Genomic DNA, 24,279 nt, shown 5'->3' on the forward strand with positions numbered 1-24,279 from the left:
AAATAAACTGTAAATACCAATAAATAATAATAAAAAAAAAAGTTTGCATGTTTGTATTCTGTAGGGTTAACATAATTTGTGCACTATTAATAGTTATTTTTTGTTTTAAAATACATATTTAATTGAGTTTGGGAGACTGCGTTTGTAACAAAATATGCATGTTCCCGTCATACCTGAGGTATCATGGAATGTAATTGCAACAGCATTTTTAACAAAACTAAAGTGGTTATAATGTGAATATAGATTTTTTTTTTATATGTATAATTTTATTACATTGTTTAAAAATATATATATTTTTGTTATATTTAAGAAAAAATATGTGTCCCCCAAATTTATGTCTGTGGTGTTATCACAAAGGATTTTGCCCCTTTAAGAAAAGGGGGAAATCTATTTAGACTACTTCTTGTGTGTAAAGGTCACACTGCAGGTGTTGGTTGATCTAAGGGGTGCATGGTGAGTACATTCTTTCTTATTAGTTTTCTTAAAGTTAGCAATGTCTGACAACTGAATGTGTCACACTTTATTAGTGTCTGTGGTGTTATGTTGATAGCTCCGATTTTTACATATTTTAATCAAAATTTTCATAAATTCATTTATTAATTTATATTTCCAAAATTTCCTCTGATCTTGAAAACATCATGATGGCAGCCTCCATTTTAGAAAAGTCTGGATTTAGGCTGATTTGTCTGTGGTGTTACTGTCTTTTCTGGTAACACCACAGAGCCTATAGTAACTTGCAATATAAAGTCTGTGGTGTTATAATTACGTCTGTGGTGTTACTTTAAAATGACATAGACATAAGTGGCTGTGTCACCAGTGTTTGATTGAAATTATTTGAAAATCAAAATGTTCTTAAGCTTTCATTTTAATTGATATATCATATTAAACTAATTAGAAATGCATAGCAATATATTTTATTTAAAAAAAAAAACTAACAAGCGTTTTTACAAATTCTGCCTCTCAAGAATGACCCAAATAATACATAAAGGGAAAAAGTCATTAAAATAAATTAAAATAATAATTCCGGATTACATTTTATTACAAACGAATTATATTTTTGTATCAAGTAATTTCTTTATTTTCCTATTTTATTACATATGTTTAATTATTTATTTATCTATTTATAAATTCTGCAGGTTTGGTCCTCCATACTCTATCCAGACGGTTTTACGAATCTTTCTATCAACTTTTATCGAAAGCAGGTTATCCATTATCCAGCAGGGGTCAGTGCAACACAACTATGCGCTTTTCACAGCGCAAGCCTGTGCATGATAAAAAAAATAAATGATTGTGAAGTTTATGATGTTTTTGTTATGAAACCTATTAAACATAATTGTATTAGTATAACTGTATCTATAATTGTATTGATAATAATACTTATTTCCTAAAAAAGAATAAGTATGAATTATCAAAAAAAAAAAAAAAAAATTATATATATCTGCTTCCAGTGATTCTTTGAAACTGATTGTATTTTTAAAGGTATCAATATGTCTCAGTGCCTTGCTTTCCTGGCAAATATACAGACATTTATTCCAGTGACCAAAAAGAACTCAGAAATCGAGCAACCAAAAGACAGTGGTTTATTAACAAACAATTAAATTGCAAACTTTAGGTGATTTTCAACATCAAGCACTGAATGTGGCTTATGTCATTTTAAGCAGTCACTATTTAATGTAATTATGATACAATTGTCTGTTTGATAAACTACATCAGAAATGGACAAAAATGACCTGGAACACTCACAGTACTAGTTTAAATGAGAGTGTCTGACAATGAAATCTGTGATATTCAAAAAAACAGAAACTTGCTTGCATCACACATCACTCATCTAATGGGGCAATGAGTTTTGATGGTCCATTTACTAAAACACAGAGCATTTCAAATACTAATCAGAAATTGTGCATTTTAAACATAAGCCACTTGCAATATTTATGGAAAATTAAAAGGACCATTTATTGTGAGTTTCTTCAGCTTCTACGCGTTATGAAAATGATAAGCATACAGTTAAAATCAGCGGTTCTATGTTTTTTATGTTCATGACAAGCAGGATTAAGCTCAAATAGAAAATGACTGAACTCTAAATCAACCAATAAATAAAGTACTGTACAGTACTGTAGCTGATTTGTTGAAAACTTAAACCTGTAGGACAGTCATATGTTTAATTGGGTTCAGTAATAGAGATAACATGATCTGGCAGAGGACATACAGGGAAACACTATAATTAAAAGGTCTGACAAATTAGGTTTGTTTTGTTCATACTTAATTACATTTTTTCTTGAAAATTTTACAAGTGTGCTGTATAATAGAATATTAAGTAGTAATAACCATCACTCTGGTGTGAAATATTACACTTTGTGAGAGTCTAAACTCCATGTGGATCTCTCCATCCTTTGGACTGATTCAGGAGAGAAAGTCTTCACTGTCCTTGGCTCTCAGTCTTTCCCAGACCCTTCCTCTGTCTCTGCCTGTGTACTGGTCTCCTCCTCTACCCCCTCAGTTTGAGATTCTGGCTGGGCTACAGCTCCTTCTCCTTCCTCACCGTCCTCCACCCGAGTCTGGAACAAGAGCTCGCCTCCCTGGATGACCTGTTCGGTGGTTTGCCATGTGCCATCTCCTGCGTACTGCTGGTAAAAGTCAGAGTCTGCCTGAAACATGACCAGGGCCTGGGCAGTGTGAATTCGCACATGCTGGGCAAGGGAGCTGGCGTCCAGGAACTTCTCGCCACATGAGTCACATGCATACAAGATCTGGGTGTTGGGATCTGAAGGAATAGAGCTGCATGTTTTAGCTTAAATACGATACGATAAATCTTGTATAATTTATTAGATTTGAATTAATGATTAACAAAAATCAGCTTCAGCTTTAAAGGGTATAATATATATATATATATATATATATATATATATATATATATATATATATATATATAAATAAAGTAAAAATTTTGCTTATATTTAGTATAATTTATATACATACTATTGCTTAGATGGAGTGTTTTTTTGTTGTTTTTTTAGTTTTTTTTGGAAAGAAAGAAATTAATACTTTTATTCAGAGAGGACGCATTAAATTGATCAAAAGTGAGAGTAAAGTCACTTATAATGCAACAAAATATTTCAAAATAACGGCATTTATTTGAAAAATATTGTAACATTATATTTCTATTCATCTAAGATTTCATTCCATTTCTACTCATCAAATTATCCTGGAAAAATATTCGACAGTTTAAACAAAAACAATAGGCAGCATTATGATTTTCAATAATGATCATAATAAGGATCAGATCAGGATATTAGGACTGATTTCTGAGGGATCATGTGACTGGAGTAATGTCACACAGGAACTAATTAACACTTTAAACACTTTAAAATTCAATATTTTGTAATAATCTTTTTTTTTTTTTTTTACTGACTACATTTCAGAAGAATTTTGCTGTTTTTCTATACATTTATATATATTATTATAACTTACAATACAAATAAATCAATAAATGATAATATATTACTCACCTGCTTCTTGTACTTTCTCCACTGCTTTGGTGATCTCTGCTTTCAGTGCCTCTGTTTCATCTGCAGATACAGAGGTGGCCACTGGTACCACTACAGGGGTCAAAGACGACAAATATTATCAGGAGACCATTCAACCGCCATTATGGTCACTTTTAGATTCAGCATATTCCCTTAGTATTGAGGAACAACCTTTTTACAAAGTGTAAAGCCTCATCAGTTTTACCACACTCTCACCTGTGAGCTGTGCTACAGCACTGGCAGCTAGAGCCTCGGTGGCTAAAGTCACGATGTCATCTGTAGTGACCGTGACGATGCTGACCTCTGAGCCCGGTGTGGAGTCAGGCAGCATCTTCTCCTCTTCCTCGTCCTCCTCAGCCACCACCAGTCTCTTCATGCCCGCCTTACCCTGGTGCACCATCTTCACATGGGAACGCAGATTGTCCACACGGTTGAATCCTCGGCCACACTTATCACACAGAAAAGGTTTCTCCCCTGTAAACAGGAAGTGATTAGAAACACACAAGAGAAAAACACATAAGCGAATGCTCTAAATGTTGCATCTTACCTGTGTGAATGATGATATGTTTTGAGAGATCTCCCACATTGACAAAGGCTTTGTTACAGGTGTGGCACTTGTGTGGTCTGATATTGTCATGATGACGGATGTGATTGGCCAGCTGGCTGGACTGGACAAACCTTCGAGGTGTGACAGATGAAACAAACTTTTAATATATGGCGCCATAATGAATCTAAACAGAATCATTCATGCAATTTCTTAATGACCTTTTTCCACAGCGGTCACACACATATGGTTTCTCCCCAGTGTGTTGGCGAACATGAGCTATGAGCGAACTGGCCTGTGTGAAGCCTTTTCCACAAATCAAACACAGACAGGGCTTTTCTCCTAAAACAGTGAGACAGACACTTTGAAATACATTTGTACACATACCTATGTTTGAGGATGTGGGAAATGGCTAAGAACCTGTGTGGATGCGCACGTGTCTCTGCAAGGCCCCAGGGTCAGCAAATGCTCTCTGGCAGTGCATACAGACGAAAGGCTTCTCACCACTGTGCACACGCAGGTGTCTCTTTAGGTTACCTGTGAACAGACCATGGAGGCACATTAAAATTCCCTCATGCACATATATTATAGCCACACATTGTCTCAATGTGTAAATCTCACCTGAGGTGGTGAACTGTTTCCCACACTCCTTACACTTAAGTGGCCCATCTGTAATGTGGATCTTCAGATGTGCTTTCAAGTTTCCCAACTAAAAAAAGTAAATAAATAAACAATTATATAATAATTCTATATGAGTTATTTGTATTTGTAGTGCCCAATAAAAAAGTTTTGTGTTATAGTTTTGTAGCTATGGCTACATGCATTTATGCATTTAGCAGACACTTTTATCCAAAGCGACTTACCACTTGAGCCACAGTAACTAGAAATACATTAAAAATACATGCGAGCGGGTCTTTTCTGACCCCACTGCAATATCTCACACATATTATAAAATCATAATACATTTTAAACTTAATGTATTATGATTTTATAATATCAAATCATAATGGAAAACGGTTATTTTACATTGAAATAATATTGCACAATATTAGTTTTTAATTTATTCCTCTGATAGCAAAGCTGAATCTTCAGCATCATTACTCCAGTCTTCAGCATCACATGATCCTTCAGAAATCATTCTTATATGCTGATTTGCTGCCCAAGAAACATTTCTTATTAAATATTGAATATTTAAAAAAAGTTGCGCCGCTTAATATTTTCGTGGAAACCGTGATCTATATTTTTTCAGGACTGTATTGATGTATAGAAAAATAAAAAGAACAGCATGTACTTGTAATAAAAATCTTTTGTAACATTATAAATATCTTTACTGTAACCTTTGATTAATTTAATGTGCCCTTGCTGAAAAAAAAAGACTTACCCCAGACATTTTAATAGTAGAACATATATTACATATAATTTAACATCTACATTTATAATCCAATTAAGACTCTTTTGACATTATTATACCAGTGTAAGGTTTTTATAATTACATTTATAAAGAAAAAAGAGTTGACCTTTAATACCAGGCTCAGTGGTAGAGCATTGCGTTGGAAATGCAAAAGGTTGTGGGTTTGATTCCCAGAGAACACAAATACTGATAAAAAAAAAATCTATAGTCTAAATGCACTGTAAGTCGCTTTGAATAAAAGCGTCTGCTAAATGCATAAATGTACTGTAATAAATGTAATGTAAACTGATCCCCCACCTGGTTGAATTTCTTGTCACAGTGTTGGCACTTGTGACCTTTGTCTGTGTCGTGCGTCTCTAGATGTCGCATCTTAGCGGTGGGGTCAGAAAAGGCCCGCTCGCAGTAATCACATTGGAAGGGTTTTTCCCCACTGTGCACCAACTGATGCCTCTTCAGGTTTCCAGAAGTGGTGAAGAGCTTCCCACAGTCCTCACAGCTGTATCGCGCCTCATCTGTGTGTCGCTTTCTGTGCAGGTTTAGCAGACTGACTTGCCGGTAACTCTTTCCACACGTGGAGCAGCAGTATGGCTTTAGAGGACTGTAGAAACAGAAACAGAAATAGGAACAAGTGAGAGGTAAACTGCACATGGTTAAGTTTTCATGTAAATATGTTTTTTATATTTCGTCTCATAGTTGACAAGTCATATGGGCTGTAAAGGAGGAGCAATAGACTATACAATGTATAGGAAGAGCACTAGACTCTAAAATGCTCACCTGTGTGTTTTCTCATGTGCTTTGCAGGCGGCTGGGTCAGAGAAGGCTTTATTACAGTCTCTGCAACTGAATGGCTTCTCACCAGTGTGAATGCGCATGTGACGTTTAAAGTTGCCTGTGTGTGTAAACTTTTTCCCACAGTCCTGCAAGAATTCGATTTCCATTATGAAAACACAACGGATTAGCTGACTAATAAACAAGACTTACTAAAAGTATTTAATTTTCCTATAAATATTTTTTAACATTATTAAATTAATATTAAGTTTGGGGTCGATTTTTGAAAAATCTCTTATGCTTATCAATTTTTAAATGTAATTTTCAGCATCATTACTCCAGTCTTCAGTGTCACATGATCCTTCAGAAATCATAATATATATAATATGCTGATCTGGTTAACAATGTCAACATTTCTTATTAATATCAATGTTGAAAACAGTTTTTTGTGGAAACCGTGACAGATTTATGAGAACAAATATATTTGTTACAAGTTGTACTATATGTATTGGTTTTAGTTTTATATTATATTGGTTTATATTTATATTTTGCAAAATCTACTTTCTGAAATGTGACCCTGGACCATAAAACCAGCCTTAAGTGTACATTCAGCTTTTCGTTGGTGTATGGTTTATTAGCATCGGACAATATTTGGCCGAGATACAGCTATTTGAAAATCTGGAATCTGAGGGTGCAAAATAATTAAAAATACTCCGAAAATCTCCTTTGAAGTTTTCCAAAGAATTCTTAGCAATGCATTTTACTATTCAAAAATTTAGTTTGAATATATTTACAGTAGGAAATTTACAAAATATATTTATGGAACATTATCTTTACTTAATATCCTAACGATTTTTGTCATAAAAGAAAAATCGATAATTTTGACCCATACAATGTTTTTTTGGTTATTGCTAAAAATATACCCCAGTGACTTAAAACTGGTTTTGTGGTCCAGGGTCACAAATGTTAAGATGTGAAAATTACTAATAACTAGGACAAAAGACAATAAGGATTTCAAAACTGAAGAATCTCTCACCTCACATTTGTGTGTGACAGATCCATACGCTCTGGACTCACTGCGCTCGGCCGAACCCGATGTTTCTCCATCGTCTGTCTCCATCTGCTCTTCTCCTTCTTCCTGCTCCTCCTCCTCTTCTTCTCCTTCATCCTCTACATCCTCCTCTTCTACCATGTTCTCCACGCTCTCAGATTTTGACATACTTTCCTTGGCATCATCAACTTTTAGCAAAAATGTTTACAGTTTTGAAAACATAAAAATGTAAAGGTAAATGTACACCTTAGTTACATGAGGCAGAAATTACCTTCTGTGCTCGTGTGAAGAGTGGCATATTTCGACTTGCTTCTCCTTGTGCTAACATATGATCGTTTAGCTGCTACCCTCTGAGAGACTTCTGTAGGAGCGGTAAAGTGTTTTAAAAGACAGTTAACATTAACAAAAGCATTAAGAGTAGAGAACAGAAACTAACTGGGAGTGTAGTCAGCATCAGAAGGGTCATCTTCGTATTGGGGAATCTCTTTTGTGGCTTTTTCTTCCTCTGTTTCAGTCTTGGGATTCACAACACCAGGTTTTTTTGGTCTTGTTTTGGATGGCCCACTGATTTTGCTGACAGCTCTGAGAGTCTTTGTGTTTTGCTTCTCAGTTGTGCCACTTTCTGTTGTCTCTGACTGTACAGGAGCTTCCTTCACTTCAGAAACTGCATCCTGAGTCACTGAATGACTCCCCTGCTCCTCCTGGGAACTCGAATCCTCTGGTTTTCTCAGAGATCTCGGCTGTTCCTCCACCGGCTCAGTCACTACTACTTTACATGACCATAAATGAGAATTGCTGGCGTGAGAGACTTATAACTTCAGTACCGTCTTTAACTAATGGCTTATGAAAGTACAAACTCAACACTAACCAGGCTTAGATGTCGCGGTCACAGTCAAGGACTGAAAAGCTGAACAAGCATTGACAATTTCCTGCATCTGAAGGAAAGTAGCCACAGCGAGAACATCCTCTATGTTCTGAGGGTTTAAAGTCAGCTTTGCAGTGTACATAAACTCAAGCACCTGCTCAAGACCTGAAAAAAAAGAGATTGAACATATAAGACAAACGCAGAAAACAATAAAAAATAGAAATATTAAAATGTAATTTGTTGTTTCAAAACATAAAAGAAGGGATTTTAAGAAATGTTTCAGTGTCTTGGTTCCCAGCGTTCTTCAGAATATTATCTTTGGTGTTCCATAGAAGAAACAAAAGCATTTGGAATGACATAAGAGTTAGTAAATGGTGACAGTATTGATATTTTTAGGTTGGACCATCCCTTTAATCAAAGTTCTCTGTAAGAATACAAGCCTACCTGCAGCATTGCTGATATCAAGATGAACAACATCTTTCTGGTCCAAAAAGAGTGTGCGGAAGTAAGCACTGCATGCTGCCAGCACAGCCTTGTGGGCCTTGAAGTCTACTCCATCCACCACAAAAGTGCAGTCACACAGAAGACCCAACTGACGCTGTTCATTAAGCTGCTCAAGGACATTACTGCTATGCCAAGGAAAGTCCATAACTGATGGAGTGGACTATAGGCCTTTAGGCAACAGTATGCTGATCATAAAGGAAAAGAAAACGAAAAAATATTATTGTTTTCCATTTGAGCCTCACAAACAAAATATCTGGTCAACACTGTCCCAAGCATATTCATAAAATTTCAATCCCTGCCCCTATGAATTTTACCATTAAAGAAAAGTAAATGTTTAAAACAACCATAACTCGCTGACCACTTATCAGTGTTATTTTAGTGCCACTGAAATAATAATAATTTTTGTTGCCCAGAATTAGTTTTAATTTATATTACATTTTTTATTTTGTTATAATACAATTGTATATATATTTCCATTCATTTTTGTTTAGATTTAATATTTGTACAGCATCAAGTTAAATGGAATAAAAATGAAAAACATTGCCTTAGCAACTAGATGGAGAAATTAAGTTTAAGGTTTTTTTATATTTGTCAGTAAATGTTTAATTTATTTAAAGGAACAATATATACATTTTGTTTAGTTATTGTTTTATTTAATAACCCTGCAACCTTTCTGAATAATGCTGAATAATACTCCTCCTCAGTATCTATAGTGATTATAGCCACAATTCAACTTCTTTGTACTTTTCGAAGTAATTTCCCAGTATTAAGTACTATAACTGATGTATCCTTCTTACATCTGATCAAAACAAAATATATACATATTATATATATATATATATATATATATATATATATATATATATATATATACATACATTATTCTCATTATGATTCAGTACATGTACATTGCCAGACATTAATCATCCAACAGACTTCATTATTTACTTCAAATAAAAAATAAACATCATGTAACAGTCCGTGTGTGTTTCTGTGCGACACTGAAACGTTTGTCTCGAGCTCCTTCGGGACATTTTGTCCTGCAGTCAAATTTAATCTATTATTATCAACCCAAGACTCGAGCACAATGGTGTCTGATTGTCTGATTTGATTTAGCGAATAAATTTGTCAAGTGATTTGACGAGCAACTGCGCCATTCCCCAACAAGAATGTGTATGTGACGATGTTGCAGATTGATTAGGAGTCCTCTCTGTTTCTCAGATCAGGGATTAATTCAGTTTGCCTGGCCCTGCTGGATCAAGATGGCGCTGGCAGAGGCGGGCTATAATCCTGCCTCTTCTTTGCTTATTTTTAGCTGCGCGTTCATTTAGAGACTTATCTGGAGATTAGTCCTAAAATCAGTCGGAAAATTAGGTTACGTTTGACGTTCTTTACCTCATATAATAGACGAGTTTCTGGCTTTCTCCGACTTCAGCTGATCCGTTCAATCGAGTGTTTCGGTGATCGATCTCAGTGCTCAGCCTCGACGCGCCGCCATCTTCTGCTCTCTGATCGATTGATAGTGGCCTGGCGAAGGGCTGGAAGTTAAGCGCAAGCACGCATGCGCGAACTTCTTCTGTAATTGTGGTCACCACATGACGGCGAGCTTTAGCTATTATTAAACACTGTTCAAATCATAAGACCAGACTGAGGAAATGTCTATATTATAAAATAAAACTCAATTATGTTATGAATTGGGTCATTAGTGCATTTTAAAGCACCAAGAGTTACATAGCCTATTAAAATATGGTTATGCAAATCTAAGGGGTACATTTTCTAGGGTACATTTTAGTCATTAACTAAACAGTTAACCATTACCATGTAGCTTTGGGCAGAAATGGCAGCCCTACTTCTTTTCTTATTTAGGTGGTTGGATTTACTAATAAATTAAGCTCAGTAAAGTTATTACATTCCCACTTCACAATCAAATCAGATCTGTAATACATATTTATGATTTATTTTTTAATACTCAATGTTTATATAATGTAGGCCTATGCTTTCAGTGCTGGAAAGCAGTGCCTAAACTAGCTGGTTTTCTTGTCTTAGCTGGTCTGGTTTTAAAGGGGTTTGGGCATTTTTAGCTAATTAGGCCTGCAGACTGATTTTAAAAGAACTGTAAAGAAGTAATGTCTTACTATGTAAAATTGGTGCTTATTTACATACATTTGTATGTGGAACAACACAGTGACATGTTGATGGGTGACATGAAGCACAAAAATAGTAGATGATGATAAGACTGAATAATAACAGCCGACTCTATTTATAGAAGAAGTACTCAGAGACACAGAGTACCTGTCGTTTGCTCATGATGTCCACTGTAATGGAAGTAGACATGACCCAAATCAATGACTCACAAGCTCAAAATACTCATCAACGGTGCCCTGGTTTTATTCTGTTCTAACACAGTGTTTTATTCACCCAACACAACATAGTTTTACAGTTAGAAAATATAACTTTCAATAACAATCAGTTCAATTAATAGGTTTCTCTTCTGATTGTTTGTCCTTACATACTTACAGTGAGACAACTACTACTAACATTGCTTTTCAATGCATTACAAATTATATTATCAGCAAAAAAAACTCAGTATTTGGTATTCCCTCCTTTTGATTTCATGACAGCAGTATTTGAGCTACATGAACTTCACCAGTTTGTTTAAAACCTGATGCTCATGTTCTCCAGCATGATTTAATGACTAAAAGAGCATCTTGAGTTTCAATGGAAGCAAGAACATTTTAGTGTCTGCAGAAAGAGCCACGTGATCAATGTAACAAATTTCATTCCATTTAGTGACATCGAAATGCAGAATTTAAACATTTCTTATTCATTTATTTATTTCATTCATTTCTTTCTTACTGTCAAAACCCTAAAATGTTCTGTTTCTTTATAGATTTAAATTGGATTTTGACTCACAGATGTTCATTGTGGTCTCAGACTTTTGGACCCTACTGTATATTTTAAGGTGATATGTATTTAGCAGTGCATTTGCCTTAAATGTTTCGAATACATGTGACAGGATTAAGTTCCACTCAATTTTAATGAAAGAAATAAGAGAAGGTCATGGAGGAATGACAAAGCAGGACAGACCAACTATTATTAAGGTCATTTATCACAGAGAAACATATACAGCAGGAGAGGAAAGATCTACATTTTGATCTCTGTGCGGAACGTCTGTGCATGCTCCAATTTTGCAGTGTTTCTCTGTGCTTTTATAGTGAGAGTCCCATCAGCCCCTAAACATGACTTCACCGAGGTGGGGTCTACATCCTCTGGAAGCTGGCATTTATGGGTAAAAGTGTTCATCACTGTTCCATCAGTAGCAAGCTGTTGAATAAAATACATAGATAGGAGAGTAAATTATATTCTGAAAATGTATTTGGATTATGCAGAGGCCTGTGTCTGACTGTTTACCTTTTCAGCATGAACTTCAATCTGATTGTTTGAGGTGGTGACTATCACATCCTCAGGAGAGAAGTCTCGGACATCCACTGTGAATTGATATGTGTCTCCCAGAATCTTGATGTTTCCATCTGTCCCTGTTCTGTCTAAAGGGAAAAAAATTCAATCTAAGATTATTATATGGCTCTCAGGAATACATATCGCCAGCAACTTGCTCTCTCTTGTTTCATACAAACACAACTGGTGCGCTCTTGTATCTCAATTATGTATTGTGTGTTAAAAAATAAACAGATGTTAGTGATTTAAGTATTAATTGGCCTATTGTAAATTGTTGCAGTGTTGTTGCTAAGCATTTTGTTTTGTAGCCTACATTGTAAAGGTTAGGTCACATGTACCATTGTTAGGCGAATTTTCACGGGCTAAATCCAATAATTTCAATGCAAATCCACACAAGCAGTAATTTTGTAAGAGCGAAAGATTTCACTACGCAGATTTTGCAACAGGTTACAGTTGGTAATGACTAACAGAAAGCTGCTTGGTTTGAAAGTGACTTTGTTTGTCATCTGTGCTTGGTTGATACGCTATTGCGTATATAGTGTATATATGTATATAGTGTATACACTATCAATTACTTTATGGACCTTTTTTGAAATTTTGCTAATGTGACCGCACAATAATGGACTACTTAAAAATCCATTATAGTGGAGGGGTAAAATAATATACAGCCAAGCATATAGAGTTAAATCAGATCAAATCTAAATTCAGTGTCCATGCCCCACATGCATAGGTATTTAGACATTATCAAAGACTACTTTAATATGGCTGATTTGTAGATTGTACCACAGATTATTGCTCTGTATATTCATATTTCCCACTTAATTTCTATGGTGGTCATTTTGATGAGTGTAACTTATTTTTAAAGACCATTTAACATTTTCTAATCATGTCCATGATTTTATGTGTGTGTGTGTTCATGTAGAAAGTGCCATAAAAATCAACAAGGTTTTCATAATTCTGATGGAAGTCACAATATAAAAGTTTTCTGTATAAAATGACCAAAGACCACCAGAGACTTAATTAAATCTCATGCATATTATACCTCATGTCCAAATGGGCATTCTTGTGCATTAATATCACTTTCTAATGATGTGCGAAAATGTGACCATAGAGCACAGAAAATTTTAGACCAGAACTTCATATCCATATATACTGCACTCAGCAACAGACCGACCTTGCACTGTTAAATCATTCCGCAACAGTGAAATCACAGCATTGGCTCTGACCCAAAACATTCCCTATGTTACCCTCTCTCTGGCCCCCAGGTGTCCTTGTATAGCACATTTGAACAATATGTTGTGTTAACACATACTTATACACATACCAGAATGCAACTGTGAATATAAAATACATCTGCCTTCACATATACATACCCACACCGACAAACAGTCAAATGTCTTATGCAGTCTTGAAATTCATTTACATAAATAAATGTTCAGGCCTCATGCAAAGTCAGTGTCCACTATTTTATCTGCTGTCATTCCAAGAGAAGAAAATGTAATTAAAATGTGAATATAAGCCCAAGACAAGATTCTCACCCAAGACAAGTAATAGTTTTTACTGAGCTGTTTATTTTACATTAGGCTGTATAGATTCATAAAGAATTGGAACCAGGCTTATTAACTCACTTGGAAATGCCAAAGCATCCTTTGGACACGTGAAAGATCCAAAGTCCTCAGCGAAGAGTCCCCGGCTCTTCTCCATGTATGGGTTTGTTGAGGTTGAGGATGAAGATGAGGAGGATGTCTGGTGGAAACTGCGCTCCGATCGATAGGCAGAGGAGTTGGTTGCACTCATTAGTGTTTAGGTTTCTTCGCCTCAAATCGATATCCAGTCAGCGCTTTGAAGTGATACAGTGAGCACTGAGTTTATATATAAAGTAGTTTTGTGCTGTCCTTTTTAAAAACACTGTATGTATCCACTCTCAAGCCTCAGAAACTTTCTCACTGTTTGTGTTAGCTATGTCTCTCTGGTGTGGCTTTTGTCTTTTATATGGTGGGTCTAGCCTAAGAGTTTTTACTTCTATGTGTGTGTGTGTGTGTGTGTGTGTGTGTGTTAATTGTGGGATGACAGTGTGCTATAATTATCGTGTGAGGGAGAGGGGCTCTGTGGTCGGAAAAGTTTTGTGTGATGAGGGTTGGAGGTTGAGAAAGGGGCTCTGACAAAAACTCAAAGATAGGAAAGGGAGAGAGATACGGAGGGAGAGAGAGGGGGTTTGAGTCAACAGCTGGCATTCCAGACACTCACTCCCTGAAATAGACGCTCCCTTCCTCTCGTTCCGTGTGCTCTCCATCCATTTCTCTCCAGCTTGCCATCCACAGCAACTTGCTGTGATTTGCAAACTCACTCTCACAAGAGGCATCAGAGGCTGTCAATCAGAAAATTAAAACACGTCCCAAGGGTGTTCATCATTTCTGCATAAACAATAATGTTGTGGAATGCAAGTTCAGACAGAGGGTTAACAGAAAGATCGAAGGAATGTTAATGAGATCGTGAAGCTGAGGGACAGATGACGTTAGGAAAATGGATTAGGAGGCATTTGTTTCCGAAGGAGAGTTGCTAATAATAGATGATTTGGTGTTTTTTTTACTTCTTATAACAATTTTTTTTCTTTTTTTTTTATGAATTATAATTATTTTGATGTTATGGTCAATAACTGATCAACGACAAATATTAAAATTCTCTAAAATATATATATATTTAAAAAAAATCTAATTCTAAGTGAATTTAGGCATCACAGGATTATAATGTACAATATGAAAATGGATATTGATTTAGTAAAGATTGCATTTAACAGTGTTATTAAATTATTGGTGATTTTTATATTGCTCTTCCCTATTGTCTTAAGATAATACAGCCCTAAATGAAAATGAAATCATTATTTACTTACCGTCATGTTGTTTCCAAACCTTCTGTGGAACATAAAAAAAAAAGATATTTTGAGATGTTTGATTAACAATATTTTTTCAAAATATCATCTTTTGTGTTCCACAGAAGATAGTAAGTCATAGAAGTCTGGAATGACATGAAGGTGAGTAAATGACAGAATTTTCATCTTAAGGTAAACTATCCCTTTTAGATGTTTATAATTGCAACTTGAAGCATTGAATGTGTTCAAATGATAAACAGCATTTCTTTGGAGCCTTTGTGTTGTCCAGAATTACAAATCTAGTGTCCTCTCATGGCATGGAATCACACTATATCACTTTCAAGACTTTCACAGATTGTCTAAATCTAGCTGAGAAACTTAACATTAACTCCTACAGCTTGTTACCAGTGTAGCCCTTCTAATTTGATTCTGGAGAGAGACACTGAGAGAGGGAAAGAGAGAGAGAGAGAGAGAGAGAGAGAGAGAGAGAGAGAGAGAGGGAGAGAGAGAGCAAGAGCCTTAGAGAGTCTTTAATCAGTCAACAGTATAATCGCGACCAGCACAGTTTGTCCTCAGGCTTAGTGTGAGCTCACTTCAGAAAGTTCACTTGATATCCTCCAAAGTATTCAGCTAGTTTATGGATGTCACTGGACAGCCCTCAGGGAATAGTTTTGTAACAGCATGAATAAACATAAGGGTTTGTGAGTTTATATATAATAATATATAACAATTTCATAAAAAAATACAGTAATAAAGTAATATTGTGCAATATTAATGCAATTTAAGATAAAGTTTTTCAATATCTTTATGTAATTTATTCCTGTGATGGCAAAGCTGAATTTTCAGCATTATTACTCCAGTCTTCAGTGTCACATGATCCTTCAGAAATCATGCTGAAAATATGCTGATTTGCTGCTCAAGTATTGGTGCACATCACAGGATTAAACTACATTTTTAAATATACAGAAAACAGTTATTTTAAACTCTTATAATATTTCACAATACTATTCTTTTACTGTATTTTGATCAAAAATAAATGCAGCCATTGGTGAGCATTACAACTCCTTTAAAAAAAATTAAAAATCATAATTATTCTTGTATATATGATATTTAAAGAAGTTAAAGAAGCTTAGGCTTTCATTGTCTGTTTATACATTACTATTGGTAATGTTTGCATGATGAATCACATTTTATTCAACCTGGAAATGATCCAAGGTCTGTTTCAATACACCTAGCTCAGAGAGAGAGATAGTTTGTGTTGATACACTATTTGTGATTCTGTCAGCTGCTGATCTTTTTATAATATAGGATTATCATTGTCGCTCAGTATGAATTGCTTGTTTTGCAGGCATACAAGAGAGACAAACAGTGCAGCTGTAAATACAAAAAACAGAGACTCAAATTATAGTATACCAAAACAAATCATACCATAATAAAGACTGGGATGAGAAAGTAAATGCATTTAAATAACTTAGTGGCCTCCACACAGATATATATACATATGTATATATATATATGTGTGTGTGTGTGTGTGTGTGTGTGTGTGTATATATATATATATATATATATTTATATATATATATATATATATATATATATATGCATTTGCATTTTCATTTTCATTTGCAGTTGTCATCATTTTATAAAACCACCGACATCTAGACCCATCTGAGAAAAACGAATTGAAATTGACAGGGAAAAGGAACAGAATGTGGAATGACAGAGGGTAGCCGCTCATCAGTCATGGAGGGAGGGAAGGATGATTATTGTGCCATTTCACACATATTCACCCTGTGATCCACTCACTCCTCTGTGAGTAACAGACTGAGTCTGTCAGTGGGGATAAAACAATTCCAAAATGATCAGAGAGTTTAAATAAACTTAAATTTGCAGTTTCAATTGTTTCAAGTCGATGAGATATCTATTACTTTGTGTTTTCAGAGTGCAGAGAAAGTGGCCCCATCATAATTAAAGCAGTAGCCCATGCGAGCCCTCAGCTAAATTAGTCAATAGTGAAATTATATGAGCATGTGCAACAATAATGGCTTTTTTGCACTACGTTGTGTGTGAACAACAAGGAAATTAATAATGCGTCTTGCTTTTTGTTTGAAATGTTGAATTTATCATCTGAGTTAATGCTGATCTTTTGACTATAATATACATTCCAGGGGGCAAGAATCTATGCAAATTTACTTATACATTAATGATTATTATATTAAATTATTTATTGTATATTGTATATGTATATTGAAAATAGACAGAATATTGTGTTAAAATATCGGAATGCATTAAACAATTCATGAAGAAATGCCAGTTTTCATTTATTGTTATAAATGTCATTTTATATACACTTACTAACACATATTTGATCAAATATGGTATTGTTTGTGTATAAATCTATTTGTATAACTACATATAAATATATAGACATAATATAGATATAGATATAATTTCATATATTACATTATCTTTCAGTTTTTACCATATATTTTTGTTTCGTATGGGACGAGATGTATTAAGATGCTGACTATGTGAAATACAGGACCCAAATGATGCATCAATGTTTTTATTGTCTGAAATAGCTTAATCAAATACACTGTTGCATGATTCAATTATAATATTAAGCATTTCCACCACAGCACTGTGTGATTTGGGAAATTCTGTGTGAAATGAAGAAGCTCAGTGATAATGAGGGATTGTGTGCACGGCACTGAGTCAAGTGAATGATTTGTGTGGTGTGCGATTGCTTTAACCTTGAATGAAGGTTAATGCAATATGAATCAGTGCTTAAACAGAGACAAGGGGGCAATCACATTCTAATTTATGCAATATATGAAAAGTTGGCTACACTTTTTTTAATTCAAGCTTCTCTATTCACCTGTTAAAGGAGTCATGACCCACAATTTGCACTTTTCCACGAGAATCAATGTATGTTATGATTGCCTAACGATTATACACTGGTCAGGAAGCCGATATTTAAAAGTGAAGTGTTTGTTTACCTCAGGGATTATAAACCAGCGCGCGTGCACGTGCACTCAAATACGAGATTTTGATTTCAGCCCCGACTTGACGTCAAGACGGGGGGAGGATATACCAAATATGGACACCGCAGCAGGAAGCCGCGCCCTGCCGCTCTCCCCCTCTCCCCCTCATATTCATTCGACAAAGAAAGATGGAGAAACGTAGTGCACACCTGAGTTGCTCTGTGGTTGACTGCCATAAACAACATGCAAATGTGTTTTCTATACCAAAAACGGACGAAACTATCAAGGACCAGTGGATGAAATTCATTTTCAATGACGCGGTTCCTACAACCCTTTCGACCGGCGTATCGTTTGGTGTCTGCGCTAAACATTTTACACAGGATTCATTCACAAATTTTGGGCAATATCAGGCTAAGTTGGCCTCGAAGCTCCGTTTGGGAAAAGGTGCCATCCCCACCATCAGAGACTTGCCTGAAATTGAAACGGTAAGACTGTGTTTTATTGCTCTACTGTGTGTAACAAACAACAGCTAACTGCTAATGCGGCTATTGTATGTAACGTTAGCTTCGAGGTAAACACGGGGAATGGACTCTATGAATGCTAGCCACTGTAGCCACATCTTTCCACTTTGTTTTACACAACAGTAGTGACGGTACAGGAGTCCATGATCAGTGGCTAAAACTGTTTGCTAAATGCAATTATGAAAACAATATACCACTAAACATTATTAGCCAAACTCATGCAAAACATGCAGTCTGAAAATAGCTTTCAGTTAGTGGGGCTTCTGTAAGAATTGCATTATTATAATGACCATACACGACAGCCAAAACATCGCATCAGATCTCGCGAGACAATAATGCCTTTAGAAATAAGGGTCTGAGGAGCTCTGTGTTTATTTTTTTAGAAGTGCCTGAAAGACTATAATAGAGCATTGGGTATCCAAGATAACACGAGGTGATGACTCCTTTAAGAAATGTCGTCAGGGCACATCAAAGTGTGAGTGTTGAGTCCTGATGACAATTCTAAAGGTCAGTCTGGTTCTATCCCATTCTGCTCTCTCAGACTTAACAACAAAGATTCATAACACAGCACAGGTCTTTTCACTTACCACCTAATTAAAAGTTCCAAAAGACCACAGTCAGCTTTATCTCAATGACATTTTGATTTTTCATCAAAACGAATTTTAGAGAAAACAATAAAAGGAAACTTCAATCTCACATTGTTCCATTTCAGTGTCTGCCCAGAGGCAAAGCAGGAGAGGACGTGCACCATAAATAAGTTAAAGCTTAATTTCTGGTGATGCCAGGGTAAAAAGTTAATACTGACCTCAAGGGTCTTTCATATGGAATGAGTCAACAGGCTGAAAGGTGAGCTCTGTTTAAAGTTTAGTTTTTAGCTTTCAAATGACTTTGGGTGTGCATTATTTCATTCGCAATACTTTGGAACTTAAGTATCTGTTTTGTCATGATTCTTATTTCTGAATAATGTGCAGTTAGACGTACATACTCACGATGACATTAAAATATCCTGCTTCTTACATGGGTGCTCACCAAATGAATAAATGGATGGACATGAAACCATGTTTAGTTTTTAATTATTTTATGATTTTAGCTCTGGTATAATTGTACTTATAATAAAGAGTTTGTGGATTAATAGCATGATGAGTGGTCTGGAAAGGGTTGACATATCACCTTATTAAGCTATTTTCTTCTAATGTGCAAGGTAAATAACTAGTGCAGCAAATGGCCGAACCTTTGCTCTTTAATTTATTATCTATGTAATACCTGTTACCACGCATCAAACAGGATTGTTTTAGAATAGGTAATAGCCTATAACTTAAAGCAAATGACACCGGAGGCTTTGCACATTCAAATTACAAATTGCCATGTCTGCTCTTACGTTAAACGTACAGTTCATCCAAAAACAAAAAAAACTGGCATCATTTACTTACCCTCAAGTTGTTCAAAACCTTTATTAGTCTATTTATTCTGCTGAGAATAAAATATTACGAAGAATGTAAATGTAAAGCGTCTTGAAGAAGAAGAAGAAGAAGAAGAAGAAGAGTGCACAGATAAGACAGACTGAGATAAGGCGGAAGAAAAGCTAATCAGCTCTAATGAGCCTTCAAGGAAACCATGGCAACAATCGCAGTCACCAATCAGAGGTGAGGTGGATCATTTTCCCCATGATCGATGATCTCACTCTATCAATCCTCAGTGCAGTAAAGTCAAAAATATAATAATCCCCAACTGTAATTTATGTTCTTAACATTTGGACAGAGTGTGTGCTGTATGTAAAGAAGGTTCTGGTGTCTTTTGCTAGCATGGAGTGGTACTGCTATGCCCTGTTAGGCATCATCACCGCTCTAATGAGCTTCTTCATGGATATGACTGTATCCAAGCTGCTGAATGGTGAGCGGTTCCACCATGTCACTCAAAAAATGTTAAGTACAAAACTTACATAAAGATGCAGGTTGGTGGGTTAAGTGTTAGAGCAATGTAGCATTCTAGCAGCTGAGTAGGGCAAGGTCTTTCAATAAGAAACCTGACCTTAGATGCTTTTGCATTTATCATGCATTGTTAAACCTCAGCACACGTCCTTCTCTCTTATTAGCTCACCAATGGCTGTATGAATGTCTGAAGGGTCACCACCTGCTGCCGTTCCTCTGCTGGACGTTTTATCCAGCCTGTCTGTGTGCTCTGTCCACCAGCTTCGCCCACAGCATCTGCCCATTCTCTGCAGGTCAGCTACTCGCTCATCTCTACACAGTAATAAAAAAAGAGGTATTTTTCTGATTTAATTTGAATATACTCACTGAATTTAAGTTTAAATTCCAGTTAGGCCTATTTGCCATCATACATGGCTTGTGGCTTATTTAGACTATTTATTTTTTTATTGTTTCATTTATAATTAAAATATAATGTGCCTTAAACAATCAACAAACTGTTAAAAAAAGGAAAGAAAAGAAAAGAAAAAAGCCTATTTAAAATAAAGTAATTGAAATTCCTAATTGAAAGAATGAGATGCATTTTCTGGTATTCCTGAAAGTTATGAATAGCTTTATGATTATAATTAGTATCCAAAAACAAAACAAAAACAAAAAAATTTAATAGATAAAATATATGTATTATGTAGTAACACACACACATATATATACACTGGACTAACCTAATTTCTACATGTGAATATGTGATTTCTGTCACAGTGTTTTAGACAAACAAGTTTTTTTTTATCCAAACAGTAAGCAATTATTTTCAAATATAAAAATATATATAATTTAAATATAATTTAAAATGGCAAAAAAACTGTTCTAAATGAGCATGATGCCTCTGCTGCCAAAGTTTTATTAACAGCGCCAAAGATGGCTGCTTTGGGATTACGTTGATGTTAATAAACGGAGACACATTAAATCATATTAATAATTATAAATCATAATCATAGGCTGCCTGGTGCATTTGGAGATAACTTGACCCTTGACCCCTCCAGCTCTGGTGTCCCTGAGGTGAGGGGTATTCTCTTCACACCTGTCCCTCTCCAATCTGTTCACTAAACTGTTTGGCCTGATTTTCACACTAGCTTCAGGCAGCACAGTGTTTCTTGGCAAACCATAGAATCTTATATGCAAATGAGGATGTGAAACTTACGGATACTGTAAATGGACGTTCTGAATATATTGACCTTTTGCAATACAACTTCTCATCTCAATAGGGTCCATTTGTTCATTTATCTATCATTGTGGGTGCGTTTATGAATCGCCTGCATGCTTCCTGCCGTGGCGGAAAGCAGGTAGCTGAACAGCACTGCAATACATGAACCTCAAAGCCCACTTTCATTTTGCTTAATGAGAACCAGATGTAAATTCAATAGAAGACTACTTATGCTAATGACTCTTGTGGATCAGTTTATTGATTCATATTTCACAGAGAGCAGCTAAAGGAGAAATGCTGGTTGTGGCATCAGCGGTGGGCATCGCAAGCTGTTTTGGGGCTCCAGTCAGTGGTGAGCTGATGTCACTGTAGTCTGTAATATCCTTTAGTACAAAAAAAATAAAATAATAATCATTATTGTATCTCTTCAGTCAGTCAGTCTGTCAGTTGACCTTTCCCTGTAGATTTATCTCTGTTTTAGTTCTGTTCCGTATAGAAGTGATGGGGACTCATTATTCAGTCACAGATTATTGTCCCTGCTTCTTTGCAGCGGCTTGTGGTGCAATCACCTTCAGACTGCTTTCTGTCTGAACTAGAGATCAAGGTGAGAGGTTTACACTACCTACAGCGCCCCCTAATGGATGCTACTGCTGTCTTCATAGTAATCTCACGGACCACAGTGCTCCACGGCCATCAGATATATGGGACGCTATGAATTTGATTAAGATATCAAATCTGGTTTCATTTAAGAGCCAGAAAGGGACATATGAAAGAACTGATTCAACATGTCTTTGATCCATGTCCACAGAAACCATCCAGGCCCTGTTTAAAAACAGCTTTTCTTCTGATTTGCTTTACCAGACTTTTGAAATATTTATTTTCGAATATTTAAGTTCTCATATTGGTGATGGATAGTCATAAGTTAGATACTGCTTACTCATCTGTTACCTCAGGGTTTGGATTATATTATTATTATTGTTCATGAAGCAGTAATTGTTCTTATCATAATTTTTTTTTCTCTGATTCAGGCTGTTCTGCAATTTTCTCAGCTTTATTTATTTATTCTGTCATCGCTGGGCTTTGCGTTTCATCAAAACAAACAAACCCATCCGCAGATTTTTGGCAACAGAGTGAGAAAGATTTATTCCCATAGACATGTTGTACAGTTTGACAGAATTATTTTTCTTTCTTTCTTTCTTTGTATAAACGAGACACCACTAGTGAAATGCTCGTATTTCACACATTTTTCTTTAGTTTAATAGAATTCCATTCAGAATAACAATGTGAATGAAAAGGTTAGCTTCAAATATTTACATGTCTTCCTCCATAAAATGTTTAAATGAGATTTGTAATCCTCTGATTTATGGACGTCACTGTATGGTGACCGCAGATGTATGTCTTTTGATTGGATGCCTGGAGATATTTGTCGTGATCTAACCCAGAGCTGCCTCTTGTTTCTATTCAGAATCGTATCCAGAAAGTCACTTTATTCAGCCATAGTGGCATTTCTCCTCGCCTGCTTTACGTTTTATCACTCTGCGGGATATTTCATAGCTGCTGAGGTGAGGACAGGCCTATTTCTAGAATATTGGCAGTGTGTCAAACTTATGTGCTCACTGTTCATCCGTTGTATTTACTTTACATTTCTCTTTGTTTTCTAATACCTCACAATGAAGCAGCTACTTACTTCACTGTTAGACAGCACTTCCTGGTACACCGTTTCCCAGAATGCCTCTGTCCTGCTTGAACCTCAGAAAACATGCATGCATGGAACCCACCTGGCACAAGTTACTTCCAAAAGGATTTTTCATTACTGCAAAGGTGAAATAAAATGGGTTATAAGTATAAAGTAGCAATTAAGTAGCAATAATTATTATTGTGCTCATAAACTGCTTGTTCAAGAATTTTAAAAAGATCTCAAGCTGATTTCATGATTTCTAACATCTCTCTGTAAGGTTGGGCTGTTGGTCGTGGCTTGTACTTTGTCTTTACCTGCTGGATATTTCATGCCAGTATTTGTTTACGGTAGGTAATTAGGTCACCATACCATGGGATTTACATCATACTATACACAAACAAATATATAACAGTTATTAAGATGCAAGAGAACTGTATAATTCAAATATGACAAAGTATTGACACAAATAAAATAAAAATAAACCATAGTCATTATCATCATTATTCTAAAAAAATAATCTAGAGTAAATAGAAAGATACAATACTGAAAGAAAGGAATAATATTTGAGTATTTGGGGGAAAAGAAAATAAAGATTAGAAAATTTACAAAAGAGTATTAAATATAATAATAATAAAATATAATTATTAAAATATTGAAATAAAACAAATACATGAAATATTTTGTTCTGGTAAATACCTGCAGCCATCTACACTTAATTGTAGTTGGCATTATAGTTGTAATAGTTTATAATATATTAGTTTAAATCATAGTTTCTCGTTGTTTAAACCAAGCATTTTTCAGTGAATAGTGGGCCAAAAGATGTTTAAAAAAAAACCATTGAAACAGCATTGGTCTGTTTTATGTGCTGCGGTGGGGCGTTTGGTAGGCGAGGGCTCGGCCTATTTGTTCTCAGATGGAATCTCATCAGCAAAGACTTATAAACCCGGGTGGCTACGCTTTAGCAGGTAAACAAACTTG

At 35.5% G+C, this 24,279-nt stretch overlaps 3 protein-coding genes across 4 annotated transcripts; 1 reads left to right on the forward strand and 2 right to left on the reverse strand.

The window, feature by feature from the left end:
- Nucleotides 1-2,291: 2,291 nt before the first annotated feature.
- LOC132129146 (zinc finger and BTB domain-containing protein 17-like) lies at nt 2,292-10,231 on the reverse strand. 2 transcript variants are annotated; one of them, XM_059540614.1, is made up of 15 exons: nt 10,063-10,231; nt 8,608-8,852; nt 8,167-8,328; nt 7,735-8,064; nt 7,570-7,659; nt 7,284-7,486; nt 6,254-6,396; nt 5,777-6,077; nt 4,690-4,777; nt 4,489-4,605; nt 4,290-4,410; nt 4,072-4,202; nt 3,741-3,998; nt 3,507-3,596; nt 2,292-2,761 (listed from the first exon to the last, which is right to left on the reverse strand). In XM_059540614.1, exons 2-15 carry the CDS (start codon nt 8,810-8,812, stop codon nt 2,433-2,435), a joined length of 2,568 nt encoding a protein of 855 aa, XP_059396597.1. In that variant the 5' UTR covers nt 8,813-8,852; nt 10,063-10,231; the 3' UTR covers nt 2,292-2,432. The 2 variants fall into 2 exon arrangements, with proteins under 2 accessions (XP_059396597.1, XP_059396596.1); XM_059540613.1 differs by having other exon boundaries at nt 7,735-8,067.
- Nucleotides 10,232-11,483: 1,252 nt separating this feature from the next.
- Nucleotides 11,484-14,132, reverse strand: LOC132129519 (heat shock protein beta-7-like). Its single transcript, XM_059541149.1, has 3 exons — nt 13,752-14,132; nt 12,079-12,212; nt 11,484-11,991 (listed from the first exon to the last, which is right to left on the reverse strand). The coding sequence occupies exons 1-3, from the start codon at nt 13,918-13,920 to the stop codon at nt 11,812-11,814; spliced, it is 483 nt and encodes a 160-aa protein (XP_059397132.1). The 5' UTR covers nt 13,921-14,132; the 3' UTR covers nt 11,484-11,811.
- Nucleotides 14,133-20,025: 5,893 nt separating this feature from the next.
- On the forward strand, nt 20,026-21,189 carry LOC132129022 (chloride channel protein ClC-Kb-like). The gene is made up of 4 exons (XM_059540419.1): nt 20,026-20,140; nt 20,299-20,387; nt 20,590-20,718; nt 21,182-21,189. Exons 1-4 carry the CDS (start codon nt 20,112-20,114, stop codon nt 21,187-21,189), a joined length of 255 nt encoding a protein of 84 aa, XP_059396402.1. The 5' UTR covers nt 20,026-20,111.
- The last annotated feature ends 3,090 nt before the right edge of the window (nt 21,190-24,279 follow it).

This window comes from Carassius carassius, chromosome 46 (genome assembly GCF_963082965.1).
Source record: "Carassius carassius chromosome 46, fCarCar2.1, whole genome shotgun sequence".
In the NCBI taxonomy this organism is placed as follows: Eukaryota; Metazoa; Chordata; class Actinopteri; order Cypriniformes; family Cyprinidae; genus Carassius; species Carassius carassius.

Excerpts from the sequence above, each read along its gene's own strand:
- LOC132129146 (XM_059540613.1), bottom strand. The coding sequence starts at position 8,812 with ATGGACTTTCCTTGGCATAGCAGTAATGTCCTTGAGCAGCTTAATGAA. Across the intron at positions 6,397-7,283 it reads CTGTCACACACAAATGTGAG|GACTGTGGGAAAAAGTTTAC; the intron begins GTGAGAGATTCT and ends GAATTCTTGCAG. Across the intron at positions 4,778-5,776 it reads GTGACAAGAAATTCAACCAG|TTGGGAAACTTGAAAGCACA; the intron begins GTGGGGGATCAG and ends TACTTTTTTTAG.
- LOC132129519 (XM_059541149.1), bottom strand. The coding sequence starts at position 13,920 with ATGAGTGCAACCAACTCCTCTGCCTATCGATCGGAGCGCAGTTTCCAC. Across the intron at positions 12,213-13,751 it reads GGATGCTTTGGCATTTCCAA|ACAGAACAGGGACAGATGGA; the intron begins GTGAGTTAATAA and ends TTTTCCCTTTAG. Across the intron at positions 11,992-12,078 it reads TTGAAGTTCATGCTGAAAAG|CTTGCTACTGATGGAACAGT; the intron begins GTAAACAGTCAG and ends TTTATTCAACAG.
- LOC132129022 (XM_059540419.1), top strand. The coding sequence starts at position 20,112 with ATGGCAACAATCGCAGTCACCAATCAGAG. Across the intron at positions 20,141-20,298 it reads ATCGCAGTCACCAATCAGAG|CATGGAGTGGTACTGCTATG; the intron begins GTGAGGTGGATC and ends GTCTTTTGCTAG. Across the intron at positions 20,388-20,589 it reads TGTATCCAAGCTGCTGAATG|CTCACCAATGGCTGTATGAA; the intron begins GTGAGCGGTTCC and ends CTCTCTTATTAG.